This window comes from Aquarana catesbeiana, linkage group LG01 (genome assembly GCF_042186555.1).
Source record: "Aquarana catesbeiana isolate 2022-GZ linkage group LG01, ASM4218655v1, whole genome shotgun sequence".
NCBI classification, from domain to species: Eukaryota; Metazoa; Chordata; class Amphibia; order Anura; family Ranidae; genus Aquarana; species Aquarana catesbeiana.
Window position 1 is genome coordinate 272,379,920 of NC_133324.1, and position 20,081 is coordinate 272,400,000.

The 20,081-nt window shown below is 43.6% G+C and overlaps 1 protein-coding gene across 3 annotated transcripts in view; it reads right to left on the reverse strand.

The window, feature by feature from the left end:
- Window positions 1-20,081, reverse strand: part of ZDHHC8 (zDHHC palmitoyltransferase 8) — a 175,944-nt gene that overhangs the window by 15,045 nt on the left and 140,818 nt on the right. For all 3 annotated transcript variants that reach the window (XM_073628570.1, XM_073628562.1, XM_073628580.1), the window contains exon 10: window positions 17,343-18,376. In XM_073628570.1, the coding sequence (XP_073484671.1) occupies window positions 17,343-18,376 (1,034 nt within the window). The remainder of the gene's footprint in view (window positions 1-17,342; window positions 18,377-20,081) is intronic.

Below are 20,081 nucleotides of genomic sequence, written 5' to 3' on the forward strand. Positions count from 1 at the left end.
TCTTCTACATATTTTTGGTAAAAAAAAAAAATCGCAATAAGCGTATATTGATTGGTTTGCGCAAAAGTTATAGCGTCTACAAAATACGGGATAGATTTATGGCATTTTTAAAAAAAAATAAATAATTTATTTTTTTAGCGGCGATCGCGATTTTTTTTCGTGACTGCGACGTTATGGCGGACACATCGGACACTTTTGACACATTTTTGGGACCATTCACATTTATACAGCGATCAGTGCTATAAAATTGCATTGATTACTGTGTAAATGTGACAGGCAGTAAAGGGGTTAACCACTAGGGGGCGGGGAGGGGTTAAGTATGTTTCCTAGGGAATGATTGTAACTGAAGGGGGAGGGGACGCACAAGGGGAGGAGACCGATCAGTGTTCCTCCGTTCTGGGAACACAGATCGCTCTCCTCTCACCTGACAGGCTGTGGATCTCTGTGTTTACACACAGAGATCCACATGCCGGCCCGGTTAACGGGCAATCGCGGGTGCCCGGCGGACATCGCAGCCGCCGGGCACACGCACCGGGTCCCGAGTAATGCGGCGCGCCCCCTAGACGGCCGGGAATCCCAGGACGTCATATGACGTCCACCCAGGATGGGAGATCCCATCTGTGGACGTCATATGACTATGGCTGGGTATTGAAGTGGTTAAAGGAGCTGCAGGAATATGTGGCAAGTACTGGCTGTGTGGTACATGTGACAACAATCTCCCGTATTCTTCATATGTCTGGGCTATGGGGTAGAGTGGCAAGATGAAAGCCTTTTCTTACAAAGAAAAACATCCAAGCTCAGCTAAATTTTGCAAAAACACATCTGAAGCCTCCTAAATAGTGGCACAAAACCTTCAGACCAGACCTAAATCTCATTGAAAATCTGTGGGGCGATCTGATGAGGGCTGTGCACAGGAGATGCCCTCACAATCTGAGGGATTTGGAGTGTTTTTGCAAAGAAGAGTAGGCAAATATTGCTATGTCAAGATGTGCCATGCTGATACTCATACCCAAAAAGAGTACTGTAATAAAATCAAAAGGTGCTTCAACAAAGGGTGTGCACACTTATGCAACCATATTATTTTAGTTTGATGTTTTCCCTTCACCTAAAAGATTTCAGTTTGTTGTTCAACTGAGTTGTACAGTTTATAGGTCACATTAAAATTGGAAAAAGTTCTGAAATGATTGATCTTTGTCTCATTTTTTACATCACAGAAACCTGACATTTTAACAGGGATGTGTAGACTTTTTATATCCACTGTAGGTGATGTAAAGTGATTTTTTTCTTTAGAGCAGGGATCTCCAAACTACGGCCCTCCAGCTGTTGCAGAACTACACATCCCATGAGGCATTGTAAAACTCTGACATTCACAGACATGACAAGGCATGATGGGAATTGTAGTTCCTTAACAACTAGAGGGCCATAGTTTGGAGACCCCCGCTTTAGAGTTCCAGTACTGCGCAAACATTTTGCACAGTACTGTATTCTAACAAGTTGAAGTCATTGATGACCATTTAATGTAAAGAAAAACAAAAATCTTACACAATGGCAAGAGTGATGTCTAAAAAGTAAAGCCAGCAACAAGAATGGTTTTCTGCATCAACAAAGCAAAAAAGGCAACATTAAAAGCATAAGTTTACCTATACAAAAACAAAAATATAAATAAATATATATATATATATATATATATATATATATATATATATATATATATATATATATATATATATCTATCATATACATACACACACACTTATTTTTGCAGGTAAAAAATGTGAATTTACCGGTTTAATTTTTTTAGGAGGCTGTAAAGTATTGCACCCATGATCGGCAGATTGTGGGTGTATGCCTGTACCTCCAATATGGACAGGCACTTGCTGCATGAGAGGAAGCTCAATGAACTACCTAGGAGCGCTCATCAGCACTCTGGTAGTTCGTTGAGAACTACAAGCTGTCAGCTGCAAAGGCTGATGGTAGTTGTAGTTCATTGATTCACAAGGATCTGTGAAGGAATGACATGACCGTGTGAGCAGAGCCCCGCACAGCTGCACTCCTTTTTAAATGTAACAGCGGGTACAGGGAGAAGATCCCCTGGCCTGCTGTCACAAAAAGGAAGGGGGGTTAAGGTAAAGGGGAGGATGAGGGGGGGGGGGGAGCAAGCAGATGCTGAACATGTTACACCCTAAATATGGATGTAACATGTTCAGAAAAGTGAACTCATCCTTTAACCACTTCCCGCCCAGCCCATAGCAGATGATGGTCGGGCGGTGGTTCAGTTATCCTAACTGGGCATCATATGATGTTCAGCAGGATAACATGCCGCCGCACGCATCGCGCCGATCGGTGGAGCGGCATGTCAATCTGACACACCGCTCCACTGATCTTGGTAAAGAGCCTCCAGCGGAGGCTCTTTACCACGTGATCAGCTGTGTCCAATCACGGCTGATCACGATGTCAATAGGAAGAGCCATTGATCGGCTTTTCCTCACTCCCGTCTGACAGACGCGAGTAGAGGAGAGCCGATCGGCGGCTCTCCTGACGGGGGGGGGGTCTGCGCTGATTGTTTATCAGCGCAGCCCCCCCTCAGATGACCACACTGGACCACCAGGGATCGCCACTAGGACAACCAGGGAGGGGAGCAATATGTGGATGGCCAGGTATGTACCCCATGGCCATCCACATGTGCTCAATCTGTGCCAAACAGTGCCCACAAATGGGCACTAATTGGCACCATTATATTGAAGTGATGCCCAGCAATGCCACCCTTAGGGGCATCAGTGCCACCCAGTGTTCATCGGTGCCACCTGTCAGTACCCATCCTTGCCCAGTGCCCACCTATCACTGCCACCCATAAGCACCCATCAATGCCACCCATAAGCACCTGTCAGTGCCGCCATATCAGTGCCCGTCAGTGCCGCCATATCAGTGCCCGTCAGTGCCGCCATATCAGTGCCCGTCAGTGCCGCCATATCAGTGCCCGTCAGTGCCGCCATATCAGTGCCCGTCAGTGCCGCCATATCAGTGCCCGTCAGTGCCGCCATATCAGTGCCCGTCAGTGCCGCCATATCAGTGCCGCCATATCAGTGCCCGTCAGTGCCGCCATATCAGTGCCCGTCAGTGCCGCCATATCAGTGCCCGTCAGTGCCGCCATATCAGTGCCCGTCAGTGCCGCCATATCAGTGCCCGTCAGTGCCGCCATATCAGTGCCCGTCAGTGCCGCCATATCAGTGCCCGTCAGTGCCGCCATATCAGTGCCGCCATATCAGTGCCCGTCAGTGCCGCCATATCAGTGCCTGTCAGTGCCGCCATATCAGTGCCCGTCAGTGCCGCCATAACAGTGCCCGTCAGTGCCGCCATAACAGTGCCCGTCAGTGCCGCCATAACAGTGCCCGTCAGTGCCGCCATAACAGTGCCCGTCATTGAAGAAGAAAACGTACCTATTTACAAAAAACAGAAGAAAAACTTTTTTTCTGTCTTTTTTTATTTGTTGCGCAAAAAATAAAAACCGCAGAGGTGATCAAATACCACCAAAAGAAAAAACTCTATTTGTGGGAACAAAATGATAAAAAAATAGTTTGAGTACAGTGTAGCATGACTATGCAATTGTCATTCAAATTGCACAGCACTGAAAGCTGAAAATTGGCCTGGGCGGGAAGGTGTCTAAGTGCCTGGTATTGAAGTGGTTAAGGACCAAAAACTAAGTAGTCGGCCAGACAGTGCAGCAGAGGAAAAACACATCATGTCGTCTCCCTTTGCAATTGGAAAATACCCATTGGCACCATCAGCCCAGACTTGGCAGAATCAGTGGGGGGAGGAGGAGGTTGAACTTCTTCTGCTCAGATCGCCACAGTGATCTGACCGAACACGGGAGTGGGTACCTGTCAAAACACGGTAACCGGTTCCTCCTCCCCGCAAAAGGAGCAAATGTGGCAGTGGAGGGGGGCGACGTGTGTGTGTGTGTGTGTGTGTGTGTGTGTGTGTGTGTGTGTGTGTGTGTGTGTGTGTGTGTGTGTGTGTGTGTAACCATTTTCCACCAGTCATTAAAAAAAAAAAAACCTTTTTAGTGAAATGCACAGTTTAATGTCCCAATGTACTCTGAAATGAAAGCGTAGACCAAAAACAATTGAAAATAAAAATGGATAGCCTGAAATCTTAAAAGTTTATCTGCCTTTTCTACTCAACAAAGTAGCGATTTTTTTTGATGATACAAACTCATAGAAGTGAGAAGTGAGTTAGTGAGACCCAATATTGTTTAGATTAGAAAGTTCTTCCCAACGTTGTTGCTGAATTTCCTACAAATATGTTGCACTTGAAGATTGCTTTGCTTTCACCCAACACTAGCACAATGGGATTGGGCTGGCACCTTCTCAGTACCAAAGAAGTGATCAGGCGGCTCTATAGCCACCCAGATCGCTTTTACTGGAAAAAAAAAAAAAAAAAAAAAAAAAAAAACAGGAGCTGTCTGAAAAAGAACGGTATCCCTACTGAAGCTGCATCCGTGGCCTTGTTTTTACCACTTGAAGTCCAGGCTGTGTATATGCTGTCTATGGATGTCAAGTGATTAAAGCAGGTATACGCATTTAGCGTTTACAATCACATCCCAAACACACAGCATTCTATTTGCCTAAAACACAGATCAGCCGCTTCTCAGTGCTGGGAAATGTTCAAACCATTACCCACATTCATATGCCTTTAGAAATGTCTGCTAAATGCATATAAATGGAGGTCTGACAGAGCTAATGTGAAGTGATATTAAAGTCTTTTTTTTTTTTTTTTTTTTAATAACAACATGTTATACTTATCTGCTTTGTGCAGTGGTTTTGTACAGAGCAGCCCAGATCCTCCTCTTCCCGGGTGCCTTACCAGCGCACCTGGCCCCTCCATCCCGCTGGGTGCCCCCACAGCAAGCTGCTTGCTATGGGGGCACCCAAGCCACTGCTGTGTGTGTCTATTCAGACACAAAGCCATGGCTCGGCCTTGCCCCCTCTCTCTCATTGGCTCACTGACTTTGATTGACAACAGTGGGATCCAATCGCGCCTGCTGCTGTGTCTTAGCCAATAAGCAGGGAGATGGGGCTCAGGTAATTATTAGGGGGGCTGAGGGTGGTTGCTGCACACAGACTTTTTTTATCTAAATGCATAGAATGCATTAAGATAAAAAAAACCTTCAGCCTTAGAACCACTTTAAGGTATGTGCAAGCAGCTTTGGATGGATGCTCTTCACTAAATAGCTTTGTTTCTCAACATCCATGTGAGTTCAGGGTAACAAATCTGCACTGACAGAAACAGAGGATGCTGTTGCTAAAAACACTAGTTGCCTTTTGTACTAATTACTGGATCACTGCTAAAACACATGCAGTGAACAAACTCAGAATAATTAATCTGAACATTTACAATGCCCTACATAATTTAACAATAGTTTGATTTTTTTGGTTGAGAAGGAAACCACTATTTACGCCATGTGTAGATTTCACAACGTACAGTATGTAGGCAATGGATGTGTTACTGGTGTCTTGGAGATTTTCTACAGCTCATTGCCTTTGGATCCTGACAGACTGTTTAGTATGACATCATTCTTAATTGGACCAAGCTGGCCAATTTGTACTCAAAAGATAAATGCAACTCTCCTAATGGGGACATTTACAAACAAGCAATGCTTTTTTGCATCGTTGTGTCTTCACATAAGCGTTTCTTTAGCCAACATATGTAGGACTGCCACAACTGGCAGGCTAAAAATGCTACTTGCCTGACTGCCTCTGGATTCAACATATAACAAGTATGCAGTAAAATATGCAAAACTCCTGAGTTGCATGCATTTTTGTGCTCAGTGTCAGAGAGCACTGATGATGTGGGAATGGCATCACAGCCAGGGAACTAGCATAAAAAGTTTCATAATTGCAGTGTACATATTTGCTTAATACATGTGTAGCTCTCTCTAAGGGGGAGGTGGCTAAATAATTGTTATATCCGTAATTCACGTTTACCACCCAACCCTCGCAGCCCATAGATTCAGAAAACACAGTCCGTAATGCTTTTTCTCTTGCTTTATTTATTAACATGAACTGGGATGGGAGAAGGACTTCTTTTGAGATGCTCTTTTTTTACATTATCATCTTTCACTGTCTCTTACGGGAAAACTAGAATCAATTGCGGAAAGTTGGGAAATCACTTTGTGTGATTTCTTCAATCAGGGAAGATGGAAGTAGATTTGATAGAGAATAATTGATAAAGAGTCACTCTGAATAACTTCATCTGCATGACTTTTCAAGAACAGTCTGTATCTCTATGTGTGCTTGCAGCTTCACCGCTACCTTTTTACCACTACTTCCCATCTGCATGATACTTCCAAGTTGAGCTAAAGAAAAGTCACTCTGAATAACTCCTCCCGCTTGACTGATTGGAATCCTGGGGCATTGCTGAACCCAAAGTCACAGGCCATCACCGCCTGTCTCACTGACTTGCGTATCAACAACCCTCAGCCTCTGGTAGTACCCTTCCCTTTAGCTTTCACTCACGTGATCAATAGTCCATGTGCCACTCAAACGATCGATCAGTTTCCTTCCGCTTTGGTGCTACTTCTCCCGCAATGATTCTTAGTTCCTTTTCTCCTTTATGGCCCGCTCCCCTCCCCGCAGGAGCGGTCAACGACACCAGCGACTACATGCTGTAAGGTGTCGTCTCTTCCTCCATGGAGATCGGTTCCCCCACTTCTCGCAAGGGGGGAGCTCCGTTGGCTCCCCGGAGGGGGAAAACTCTCCCCTCCGGGAACCAGGCTGGCTTCTCTCGCTCCTACAGGACAAGACTCCCCTATACCACGTGACCCCGATTTTTATAGGAGAGTCCCGGGATTACCAAGCAAATTAATGATTGGCCGAGACCAGCATACAAACTACCTGCCACTCAAATGAGAAATGAGCAAAAACAGGCCTGCTGTAATAGCACAAGCCTGTCTAAATTTACCTGACAAAGCAAACTGTTACAGGAGAAGTCACCTACCTAAAAGTAGGTGCCCGCTACACATGTCTCTTAACTTGTGCCACTGTTTACAAAGGCTGTTCTTTGCCGATGCAGACACATCAAAAAGAAACACTAATACCAGCCCCCACAGCTGCTAAAATGTACCTTTCCTTTACTCCCACCTCCCAGGCTGCTCTGCAGGTTTCTTTTGCGTTTATATTACTTGTACAGGGGACTGACTGAGAAATGAGGTTGAGTCGCTACAGAGATAGAATGTGTTAATAGATGCTTAAATTACTGACCATGGATGCAAATCTTTCTATTTTTGGTTTACAGATCCAAAATGTACTGATCTTTATTCACAGTGTACAATGACTCATAGAAAACAAAGCAAGTTCAGATACGTAAAAACAAGCAAAACACTGTACTGATAAAAACGCTGTTTTTTTTGCAGCTGTGAGCAAGGACTATAAAATGTTAATTTTGTAGGGATGCAACAGTGCAAAACACAATAGATATATAAACACATGATGTGAGAATACGTTGTTACTGCAAAAAACAGGATGTCCAAACTCAAATAAATTAGGCTCCGAGCATATGAATACTCTCATATGAGTATGGTCCATTCCCTTAAAGGGGTTGTAAACCCTCATGGTTTTTCACCTTAATGCATTCTATGCATTAAGGTGAAAAGCATCCTGTGATGCAGCAGCCCTCCAGAGCCCCCCTTTTACTTACCTGAACCCGGTCTTTCCAGCGACAGAGACGAGTACACCGGCTCCAGTCGTTGTCTCGGGTCCTGATTGGATAGATTGATAGCAGCGCAGCCATTGGCACTCGCTGCTATCAATCAAATCTAATGACGCAGGAGCTGGGGGGTTGGGCCAAGTCCTGCTATCTGTGTAAGTGGATGCAGCAGGACACAGGAGCACGCCCGCATGAGTACCCCGAGGGAGAGTGGCTCTCCAACGGGGCACTCGAGTGGAGGAGCAAGGAGCACCGTGAGGGACCCCAGAAGAGGAGGATCAGGGCCACTCTGTGCAAAACCAACTGCACAGAGGAGGCAAGTATGGCACGTTTGTTTTTTGATTTTTTTATCCTTTAAAATGTCACTAAACCCACATCATAAAAAAAAAAAACATCAATAAATGCTGTATTACATGTGGCGCATACTAACTCAGTCACTATGAGATTTGTTTTCTGTATTCTGCAAAAAACCTGGTTGAACCTGCTGTCTTCTATCTCCACTTTCTGTTCATGTCCCCAATTCAGCTAGAAATTTTGAAGCTGTGGTGGCAATTCTGCACATGCTCAGTTTTCAGTGCGTTGATATGCTGAGCATGTCCTCTCTATCACATCTGTGCAGCCCATGTGACTACAGAGTCACACATGTGGGCGTATACACAGTGGTAAATGACAGACCATTCCCTCCCTCATCCATGCTCACTAACCAGCTAGACACAATGAGGGTGGGATATTACATGTAGATTAATGGAGGCTTCGCCTCCCTCTTATGCTAAGATACAGGCTGGAGGAAGGGGGATAACAACCTGTGACTGGCAGAAATCCGCCCACACTATGTTATTTCCACAAAATAATAAAGATTTGTTTTGATATATATATTTGTATGCCAATTTAAAACAGTTTGATATTATTTATTTTTCCAAAGGCAGTTTTGTTTTTTTCATTTTGAACATGTGACCAGCACTAGACGACTAGAAGCTCCTCTTGCTTAGGTTTTCCTGCAGACAGGCTGGGAAAGAGCTGGGTCATGTGACAACAGTATATCAATTAGGAAAAAGGTATTTAGATTTTTAATTAAAATAAATTACAGTGCCATAATCCACATATAGAAAGAGAAGGGACAATGTCTCAATAACTCCCCAGCCCACTCTGCATAGCAGAGAACTTCATTTTTTTTTTTTTTTTTTTTTCAGAAAAGAGCAAGTAAAAAGCGAAGCACGATTTTTTTGTAAGTTTTGCAAAGTAAATAGGAACAGGTCACAAATATAAAGCAGGTATTATCCCAATTTGGCTGGAACATTGGAAATACACCTTCAGCTAAATTGTCAATTAAAACAGGTGCATATCTACCAATGACATGAATGTGCAGTTAACATCGCTGGAGCACAGGGGAGCGTGGGCTGCTGCAGGAGTGGAGGTTCAGTTAAGTAAACTGGCTTTTTATGCCCCCTAGATGTCACTTATTTAACTCTTGTAGCATGGGCACAGCCCCACTACAGGGGGGAATTTTTACTTTCCCTGGAGTTGGGCTTTAACCACCTCAATACAGTGCACTTTCACCCTCTTCCTGCCCAAGCCATTTTTCAGCGCTGTCACATTTTGAATGACAATTGCGCGGTCATGCAACACTGTACCCAAATGAAATTGTTATTTTTTTTCCCACAAATAGAGATTTCTTTTGGTGGTATTTGATCACCTCTGTGTTTTTTATTTTTTGCGCTATAAACAAAAGAAAAGAAGAGTGACAAGTTTGAAAAAAAAACACATTTTTTACTTTCTGCTATAATAAATATCCATCCTTTTTTTTTTAAACAAATTTTTTCCTTAGTTTTAAGGAATAGTTCATATTTTTTGGGGGGAAAAAAAACGCAAAAAGCGTATATTTAATGTTTTTTTTTTTTTCACTAGTAATGGCGGCGATCTGCGATTTTTATTGTGACTGCGATATTGCGACGGACATATCAGACACTTTTGACACATTTTTGGGACCATTCACATTTATACAGCGATCCGTGCTATAATAATGCACTGAAAACTGTATAAATGTGACTAGCAGGGAAGGGGTTAACACTAGGGGGTGATTGAGGGGTTAATTATGTTTCCTAGGGAGTGTTTCTAACTGTAGGGGATGGGGACTCACAAGGGGAGGAGACCAATGTTCCTTTGTACTGGGAACACACCATTGGTACAGGGGGCTGCATATGCAGGGGGTTCTTCCAAAGAAGTGGGGTTCTTTAAATAAGTGGCACTTCTGCTCTTGCACCATCCATCTGAACATCTTCTCTCTTCACAGGTAAACCTGCGTTTATACCTCCACATACCTTAAAACTGAATATTGACTGACTGCACAAATGCATATTTGGTAAATCTGTTTGTCACCACTGTTTCAACTCCATCTGTAGCCATGCTCACATTATTTCAATGTTTATTTAGCAATTAAGTCTTGCCTAAATTATGGGTTCCTTTATCTTTACAATTTTGGCCTTTTAGTCCCCTTGCAGTTTGATTGTGGTGTGAAAGTTATGCCCTGCTAGCTGTGTTCCTAATATCCCCACCTAATTGATTAATTGCCAGATTCAACCCACACCCAACACACAGTATAAAAACAAGGCCTTCTTTACGGGGGAGCACATACAGGGGGCTGCACATACAGGGGGTTCTTCCAAAGAAGTGGGGTTCTTTAAATAAGTGGCACTTCTGCTCTTGCACTTAAGCGATTTGCACAAAGCAAACTACAACAGACTGCAGATGACCCCATTTCCAAATTTTATCATCTTCCTCTCTGAAACATGCACTCTCTACCTCTCCTCCTTTTCACAATTGCTGCCTCTCTCCTCAAACTCTTTTCTTCATCCCTCTGCTCCACCCCACAATCTGTACATATCACCCTCACTTCTCCCCTCCCCCTATTACTGCACTCATCACCTCTTTCTAACTCTAAGCCCACTTGCTAACGTACCCCCCAGGATACTGAAGCATGTCCCCTCATACAAATCATATTCTCATATTACCTCCCTCACTCTTCTGCTTCTCCTAATCGCTGGAGATATTTCCCCAAACCCTGGGCCCCCTTATTTAACTGTGCCCAACACACCCATCACCCTACACCCTCTGGCAGTAGTCGCAATCTACACAATTTAGTCTCCATTCCTGTTATTCCCAACACCAGCCTCCCTCTCTCCTGCGCTCTCTGGAACGCCCGCTCTGTCTGCAACAAACTCACTGCTGTTCATGACCTCTGTCACCAATTCCTTTAATCTACTTGCTCTCACCGAAACCTGGCTCCACGAATATGACACCCCTTCTCCTGCTTCTCTCCCAGGGTGGCCTTCACTGGACTCATTCCCCTAGGCCTAATGGACGCAAGGGAGGTGGAGTGGGATTCCTCCTATCCCCCCAGAGCACCTTCCAGGTTATTCACCCTCCTCCCTCTTTTTCCCTCTCATCATTCGAAGCCCACTGTATACGTCTATTCTCTCCTACTTCCCTAAGAATTGCTGTGATCTACCGGCCCCCTGGACCATTATCAACTTTCCTTGATGAGTTTTCTGCCTGGCTACCCTACTTTCTCTCTTCGGATATTCCCACAATCCTTCTCGGTGATTTCAAACATCCCTGCTAATACAAACACTCCTGCTACTTCTAAACTTCTTAGTCTAACCTCTTCATTTGACCTGAAGCAATGGGTACAGGCTTCTACTCACTTTGATGGCAACACCCTTGACCTTGTATTCTCCTACCTATGCACTCCATTCAACTTCTCAAACCATCCTTTTCCTCTCTCCGATCACCACCTTATTAGTTTCTCTCTCCCCCTGTCTTCCACCACCTTTCTCTCCAATCGCCTAACCATCACATGTAGAAACTTTCGCAATTTCAACTCCTCTCTCCTCTATTCTGCTACTGACCACCTCTATGACAAAATCTCTCCACTGTCCTGCCCCAACCAAGCCACGTCCATCTACAATAAATCTCTGTCCTCCACCCTGGACAAGCTCGCTCCCCTCACTACACGCAGAATCAGGCCTCGACCCCTACAACCCTGGCAAACAGATGACACTAAAATTCTCAAAAAATGTAGTCGCGCTCTTGAGCGTCTGTGGCACAAGACTAAGTCTCTCAAAGACTTCAACCAATACAAATCTGCCCTCCAAAAATACTATTCTTTCCTCCACAATGCCAAGCAAACCTATTTTACAACTCTTATTAACACCTTCTCATCCAATCCCCGCAAACTCTTCTCTACCTTCAACTCTACTTTGTCCTCCACCGCCTCCACCCACTGACTTACTCACTGCCCAGGAAATCGCTAATCACTTCAAAAACAAGATTGATACAATCTGTGATGAAATCTCCATTCTACAGATATCTCCCCCAGCTAAGACCCCATGTCAACAGGTACAACTGACACTCCCCCTATTCAAATCTGCTACTACAGACGAAGTTGCTTAACTCCTTTCCATCACCCACCTAACCACCTGTCTCCTGGACCCTGGACCCTATTCCCTCTCAAATGCTACGGTCACCCTCTGACCCCATCCTACACTCTCTAACCCACATCTTCAATCTCTCCCTCACCTCTGGCATCTTCCCCGATGCTCTAAAACATGCACTGGTCACCCCCATACTCAAAAAGCCGTTCTTGGACCCTACCAATCTTAACAACCTATGCCCCATCTCCTTGCTCCCCTTTTCCTCTAAACTCCTTGAACGCCTGGTTTACAACCGAGTGACCACCTCATTAAAAAAAAAAAACTTCTTGATCCCCTTCAATCTGGATTTCGCCCTCAACACTCCACAGAAACTGCTCTTTTAAAACTCACAAATGACCTACTAACTGCAAAAACCAACGGACACTATTCTGTACTCCTACTTCTGGATCTTTCAGCTGCCTTTGACACGGTTGACCACCCCCTCCTCCTCAAAAAACTTTACTCCCTTGGTCTCCGTGACTGTGCTCTTCAGTGGCTCTCATTCTACCTATCCCAACGCACCTTGAGTGTCACTTACAATTCCACTTCCTCCACTCCTCTTCCCTTCTCTGTCATGGTCCCCCAAGGTTCTGTTTTTGGACCTTTTACTTTCAATCTACACCTCTTCCCTGGGTCAGTTGATAGCCTCTCATGGCTTTCAATATCATTTCTATGCTGATGACACACAAATCTATCTCTCCACCCCTCAAATCACTCCATCAGTCTCCTCACGCACCACTAACCGACATATCTGTATGGATGTCACACCACTTCCTCAAACTCAACTTGTCCAAAACTGAGCTTATAATATTTCCTCCCCCACATGCCTCTTACCCTGACTTCTGTCGAGAGCAATGGCAAAACCATCCACCCGTCCCCACATGTCAGGGTGCTAGGTGTTATCCTGGATTCTGAACTCTCCTTTCGGCCCCACATCCAATCACTTTCCAAAGCTTGCCGCCTCAACCTCCGCAACATCTCTAAACTACATCCCTTTCTAACCAGTGAAACCACAAAGCTCCTGATTCACTCCCTGGTTATCTCTCGCCTTGACCACTGCAACTCACTCCTCATTGGTTTACCTTTAAATAGACTATCCCCCCTTCAGTCCATCATGAATGCGGCTGCCAGACTCATCAACCTTACAAACCGCTCAGTGTCTGCTACCCCTCTCTGCCAATCCCTCCATTGGCTATCACTCGCCCAACGAATTAAATTCAAAATACTAACAATAAGTTACAAAGCCATCCACAACTCTGCCCCCAGCTACATCCCATATCCGCCTCCAGGACTTCTCTCGAGCCTCGCCCATCCTCTGGAATTCCCTACCCCAATCTGTCAGACTGTCTCCAAATTTATCCACTTTTAGGCGATCCCTGAAAACTTTCCTCTTCAGACAAGCCTATCCTGCCTACATCTAACAACTGCACTATTTTCTCCATTAGCTCATCCCCCACGGCTATTACCCTTTTGTATAACTTGACCCTCCCTCCTAGATTGTAAGCTCTAACGAGCAGGGCCCTCTGATTCCTCCTGTATTGAATTGTATTGTACTTGTACTGTCTGCCCTAATGTTGTAAAGCGCTGCGTAAACTGTCGGCGCTATATAAATCCTGTATAATAATAATAATAATAATTGGTCTCCTCTCCTCTGACAGGACGTGGATCTGTGTGTTTACACACACAGATCCACGGTCTTGCTGTGTTACCAGGCAATTGTGGGTGCCCGGCAGACGTCGAGGCCGAACACGCGCATCGGGTCCCCAGTGACACAGCGGCCGCGCACGATTGCCGGCGGCCCCCTGGTGGGCCGGGAAGGCGAGGGCGTCATATGACGCCCTCCCAGAACAAGAGCCGAGCCGCTTGGCCGCCATATGACAGCCAGCGGGCGGTAAACGGTTAAAGAAGTTCTTTTTTTTTTACCTTAATGTCTTCCCTGCATTAAAGTGTTACTAAACCCAGAACCAGTATTCACTATATCTGGTCTCCCACAGGACATGGAAATTTATTTAATAAATATAAACTGATAAATCCCTTTTCTCATCAGCAGTATATAGCAGTCTTGTGACCTGTATAAGTTCCTAGTAAAGCTTGTAGGAGGCGTTTTCATTCTCCCCTGATCCTCTGTCTGGAGAGTGCCGATTGCATGTGATCAGCCCAGGGCCACTCTCCCAAGAAAAAAAAAAAAAAAAAAACTCTAGAAATACACACCAAACTGAGCATGTGCAGCCCTGTCCCTTGGCTCTGTAAATATCGGTTTATTTTTTGGAGACAGTGGAAGGAGGAGGAGGATTAGAGAGACAGGATCAAACAGCCTTTATACACAATGCAAATGATTAACCCCTTAGCTTTCACAGTGAGTATAACAAGCATGCTTTATTGCATATAAAGACAGATTTTACTGTTGTGGGTTTAGTTACACTTACACTAAGGTAAAAAACTTGAGTAACTAATTCTCGACCCCCCTTATACTTAGCTGAGCCCAATTTCGATTGCACATGAGAGCAGCAGCTCTCTCCTTCCTCATTGGCTCCTGCTGCTGTCAATCACAGCCAGTGAGGGGGACGGGGCTAAGCCTCATTTTCTCTCTAAGGGCATAAGCGAGCCCACACAAAATGTCCCCATAGCAAGCGGCTTGCTATGGTGCGCACTCAATAGTGGTTGGGGGGGGGGGTCCCAAGAGGAGAGAGGAGGAGGAGAGAGGAGGAAGAGAGAGGAGGAAGAGAGAGGAGGAAGAGAGAGGAGGAAGAGAGAGGAGGAAGAGAGAGGAGGAAGAGAGAGAAGGAAGAGAGGGGAGGGAGGGAAGGAGGGAAGGAGGGAAGGAAGGAAGGAAGGAAGGAAGGAAGGAAGGAAGGAAGGAAGGAAGGAAGGAAGGAAGGAAGGAAGGAAGGAAGGAAGGAAGGAAGGAAGGAAGGAAGGAAGGAAGGAAGGAAGATCTGAGGCTGCTCTGTGCTCTCAACCATTTTCATTCATTTCCCGTTCCTCTGACAACATATTACTGGACAGGTTGTGAGGGGAAATATCCCAAATAGCAATGTAAACATGACAGAGAATCTAACCCTTCGACCAGGTTATTCAAAACAAAATTATAAATTGAAATTGGTCTACCTGGTATAAGAAGAAAATGTTTGCATCACATTTTAAAATACTATAGTGATAGAAAATGTAAATGATGTACTTGGTTACAAAGAACAGTCACACAAATACATAAAAATTTAAATAAATAACATACCTATTCCTTCCCATTAAAAACAGGACTATGTTGTTCAAGTTTGCTAACAGACTCTAGTCAAATTGACATTATGCAGCAGACAAGGAAAAGGCTACACTTAAAATTTTTAAAGGGTATGCTCCCCAATTCAAAAAAAGACAACGGGATGAACTGAGATCAATATTCATAACCCTTCTGCTGGAAAATCTTTAACATGTTAGCAGGAGTGCCATCAAGCATTTCAGGTCCGTAAACTGGGCAATTCAAAATTCTGGTGCCCAACTATATTTTCTGAGACATGCAACAACTGCCATACTACAACTTAAGGCTAGATTCACATCTATGCAGCTCTGTGAGCAGTGTTTGGGTAGGCACGGCAGCCCATTCCTTTGAATGGGTTACTGTGCCTGTGTTTCATGTAGGAAAAACATTCCTGCACCTGTTTTAAAACGCAGCTGGAAGGACTATGGTTTCCAGAAACTGAAAACGTGCTGCGGTTTCAGATACTTGGGGGTGCCATTAAGAATAAATGGTAGACCCGCGAATCTGCAAAGCAGCAGTGCAGTTTGGCTGTGGGTGGTTACAGGTGCAGAAACAAGTGTGATTTACCCACTGTCCCGCATCTGCAACCACCCACACAGGTGTGAATGTAGCCTAAAGCAGAAATTTTAAATGGTTCACTCTCCCGCCTCCTCCATCCTCTCTCAAAAAATGTTCCGGCTCTGGCCTAGGTCACAAAGACAACATGGCCCCCTGCATGCACAGAAACGCTGCAGACATCTCTGCAAGGTCCAATAGACCTGGAAGAGCCTCACAGCATGTCTGTGCATGTGCTGGATCTCATTTAGGAATGGCAGTGCTTTGTTTCAAGCAAGACAACACTGGACTACATAGTCCAGTAAGTATGGGTTTTTTTGTTTTTTTTTATTTTAAGACAGGGACAAGAGTTAGGTACTTTTTTTGAGGGTAGGTAAGGCAACGTCAAGTTTAACTGTAAAACATTTTGAGTTTGCGATGGTCATCAGGTACACCTTATGAAGACCCCAGGTCTGAAACATTGTGCTTAAAAACTGTAGTATGGCAATAAAATAAAGCATCTTCAGAAAAAAAAAAAAATAACCTAACCCTAGGATTTTGTTGTTACTTTGCAGGAGATAAATACCACGAACCAAAATCTTTTTCCTATGATGTGTAACAATATAATCCGGTCCATTTTTTTAAAGAGTAACTCTACTTTTGTTGAGAAAAAAACATTCCTCTCTGGGTGATATATGTACAGTACAAGGATTTTGACAAATTTTGCTGCAGATTCCTACCTTCTGTTATTCTGAGGAAATCCCTATGTGTTTGTCTGTCCATGTGCATCAAAGCGAGTCTAATGGGAGTGGTTTCTTAATTATCCACCAGCTGCTTCACCTGCAAAGCTCTAATGAGGAAAATTGCAGGACCTGTATCCCTTTAGATGGGATTTCCTATTGGGAGTATCTCACCAAAAATTATATTTTTGTTGCAGGGGATGCCTGAATACTGACTTGTATTTAAGTGCAGACTTCTGTGAAAATCAGTGAGCCAATCACACAAGCAGGAAATTATGTTTCTGGGGGGCGTTCTGTACACATTCTGTGTAAAGAACACCTTCAGGTAGCCATATTGCATAGCATTTCACAGAAAATTACAGCGGCTGCAGATTGAAAAAGGAAAAGGTAATTTTTAATAACATTCAATTACAATATGACCTGTGTTACAATTGTATATTCTATCTTAACCACCATTCTACTATATTAAACCCCTTCCCTAACCTTTCTTCCAGCTGATGCTCCTTATCATTTGTAAAGTCTGTGTGATGAAAAGTCTACTTGTTAAACTGTGCTTGGAAATATTTAAATATATTAATAGTACATTGTGATTTAATGCAGTTGCAATCCAAAGATACAGATCTGTACCACAGAATATCTTACCTTTGACCCGTAATGGAAGTTCCTTCTGCAAATTCCATGGTGTTAAGAAATGTGACAGATTTTGCTCCCCCATAAGAGGGAGACCTAGGTATACCAGAGGGTGATGATGGAGCCTGATGGCCAGGTGACTTGTATGACCCATTGCTCACTCGCCCTTGTAAGGGTTGGTGACTTTGTATATTGTTATTGGCTAGGTCAGCCTGTAAAGAGGTGGTGGAAGTCCTAGGTGCTCTGGAGACTGCACTGGAAAGAGAGGATACAGAGGACTGAAGAATAGGATTTCTGGAACTGAAAGTGACCGCCCCAGTCAGCAGATTGTCCTTAGAACCATACCGTCCTGGAGCAGCACGTGGATTCTCTGAGAGTGAGCTGACCTGCTGTAGGCTGTATGTGCTCGGGGTATCATAGACCCCTGAGTCTGCAAACACAGAATCTGTGTGAGAATGTAGCAACTTCTCCCGTTCCTCCATCTCCTTCCTTTCCTGGATAGAGGCCATAATGGATTTGGAGAGGTTATCATAGCGCACAGGGGAAGGTTCTCTCTGATGTCCAGATGCCCTGCTCAGTACAGGGCTGAAACTTTGCACCGGTTGGCGCTCTGCTCCTCGTAGGTGGCACATTTTGGCAGACATATACGGTGAGTGGTATCCCACAGAACCAGCGGCAGTGTGTGCAGTACATTTAGCAGATGCTGGAGACATTGGGTTGAGCAAGCTGTCATAAGATAAGCTCCCATTGCGGTTAGACAGGGCATTGGGGGAAAATACACTCTTGTATGGAGTGTTGGGGTCACCCTCAGATTTCACCATTTGGAGTGGAATCTTCACAGACTCACGACGTCCCGTATTCTTCAGGCTCAGTGAGCGCGGGTTGGCAGTGAAGCTGTCTAGCTGCAGAGGGGATGACTGGTAAGACTTATGTAGGGAGTTCTTGCGATAATCTTGGAGATCTAGGTTGGGTTCCGACTGATAATCGTGAGTGCGGCAATCTTCCTCCAAGAAAATACTGTCCTTTAGATTTTCTTGCATAGCAATCTATAATGAGAGAAATACCTTAACATGTGTTTACAGCTTCTCTTGCTACCTTGCCTACCAACACAAAAAGTAAAACATTATTGTCTAATGGGGAAAAAAATTGGTTTCCAGTTATTGAAAATTCAACAATTTGTAATTTCTCAAAAGAAAATATTGCTTCTGTTTGGATAGATTTGAAAGCAGTCTGTGCGCTCTAAATGAATTAATAATGAGCAATTCCGCGCCAAAAAAATAAAAAATATATGTATTAAATAGAGCAGCTACACCCTAAAAAAGATGAATGAATTCATCAATGTATGAATGAAGAGAAGAGATAAGGGGAGCGCTGAATAATTGTGAAAAACTACTAGTGCATATAGATTCCATTCAGTGTAGACTACAAAAGGTATATTCAAGTATATAATAACCAGCCTACCTATGTGAATCAAACATAGATGAACAAAAACATTTTTTTTTTTTTTTTTAAACTAAAATCAATAAAAGATAATAGTGTTCAATAATAATTGTGCAACCATAACATGATATGTGATGCCAAAAAAATTAAAAAGTTGTATATAAATCAAATATGCAATATATAGTAAAAAAAAGTCCATCAAAGGTGAAAAATTGATTGAAGTGAAATCCTGATGTGAATCTTGATATCAAAAGTAAACAGCAAAATCCCTTCACCATTACTGAAAAAACACCAATGTGCTCATGGAAATGGGTGTCAGCTTACCAGATGGAGTTGACCAATTTAATGAAAAAAAGGTCAAATAGGCTTTAGCAAGATAATGCTTGCTACAATGGAGAAAAATTGGACCAAACTCTTGTCCTCACATCACAGGGTCTCACGTACAGGATATAAAATAGATGGAGAGGAACCAAATATAGTGTAACACCATTTATTTAAAACTTAATAAAAACAAAACATAGCCAAATGGCTACTCACATATAAGGTGCCATCGCCCGGCACTGAGGCTAGGAAGCGTATCTTTGAGTGGGGAAAATTGCTCTGTAGGAGAAGTTCCCAGATGATCGCGGCAGCAGCGTGCGTTCCACTTTCGACAGACAAACGAACCACGGAAGCCGGATGTGATGTAATTGCGTGACCAAGTACTGCCTCGACGTACGTTTCGTTAAACACGTCTTCAGGAAGTGTACTTGGTCACTATAGAGATGGTTTAAATAATGTTGTAATTAGCATAAAGGGAGGGGTTGAATGCTTCACAGCCTCAGTGCCTTTTACAAAGCACCGTACAACCGTCTCTAACAGCATTTAAAATAGAGGCAATTTTGAACTTCCGCATAAAGTTTATACAAATATAAATGATCTTATATGGTAGTACTAATAGGAACTGTATTTTAAACTAAATTACATTAACTATGATCAGGATGGCACATTCCATCAGCACCAGGCTGTTTGAAATGAGATAAATGTAAAAAATATAATAAGATAAAAAGCAAAAAATTTGCTAAAAATGGTATCATTATCACAGTTATAGACAGTACCCAACAGTTATATTAAAAAATATATAAAAAATATATATATATACCCAGAAAAAACATCCAAAAGTGGATAGCAATTATATTAAATCAATACTACAGAGGAAAAATTAATCTTTGAAAATATCTGACAAAGATCTAATCATTAGTCAAAAAACAATTGAGATCCAGTTCGATATTTAAGCCCTGTGGCTGTATCGTTTGTAAACGGTACAGCCAC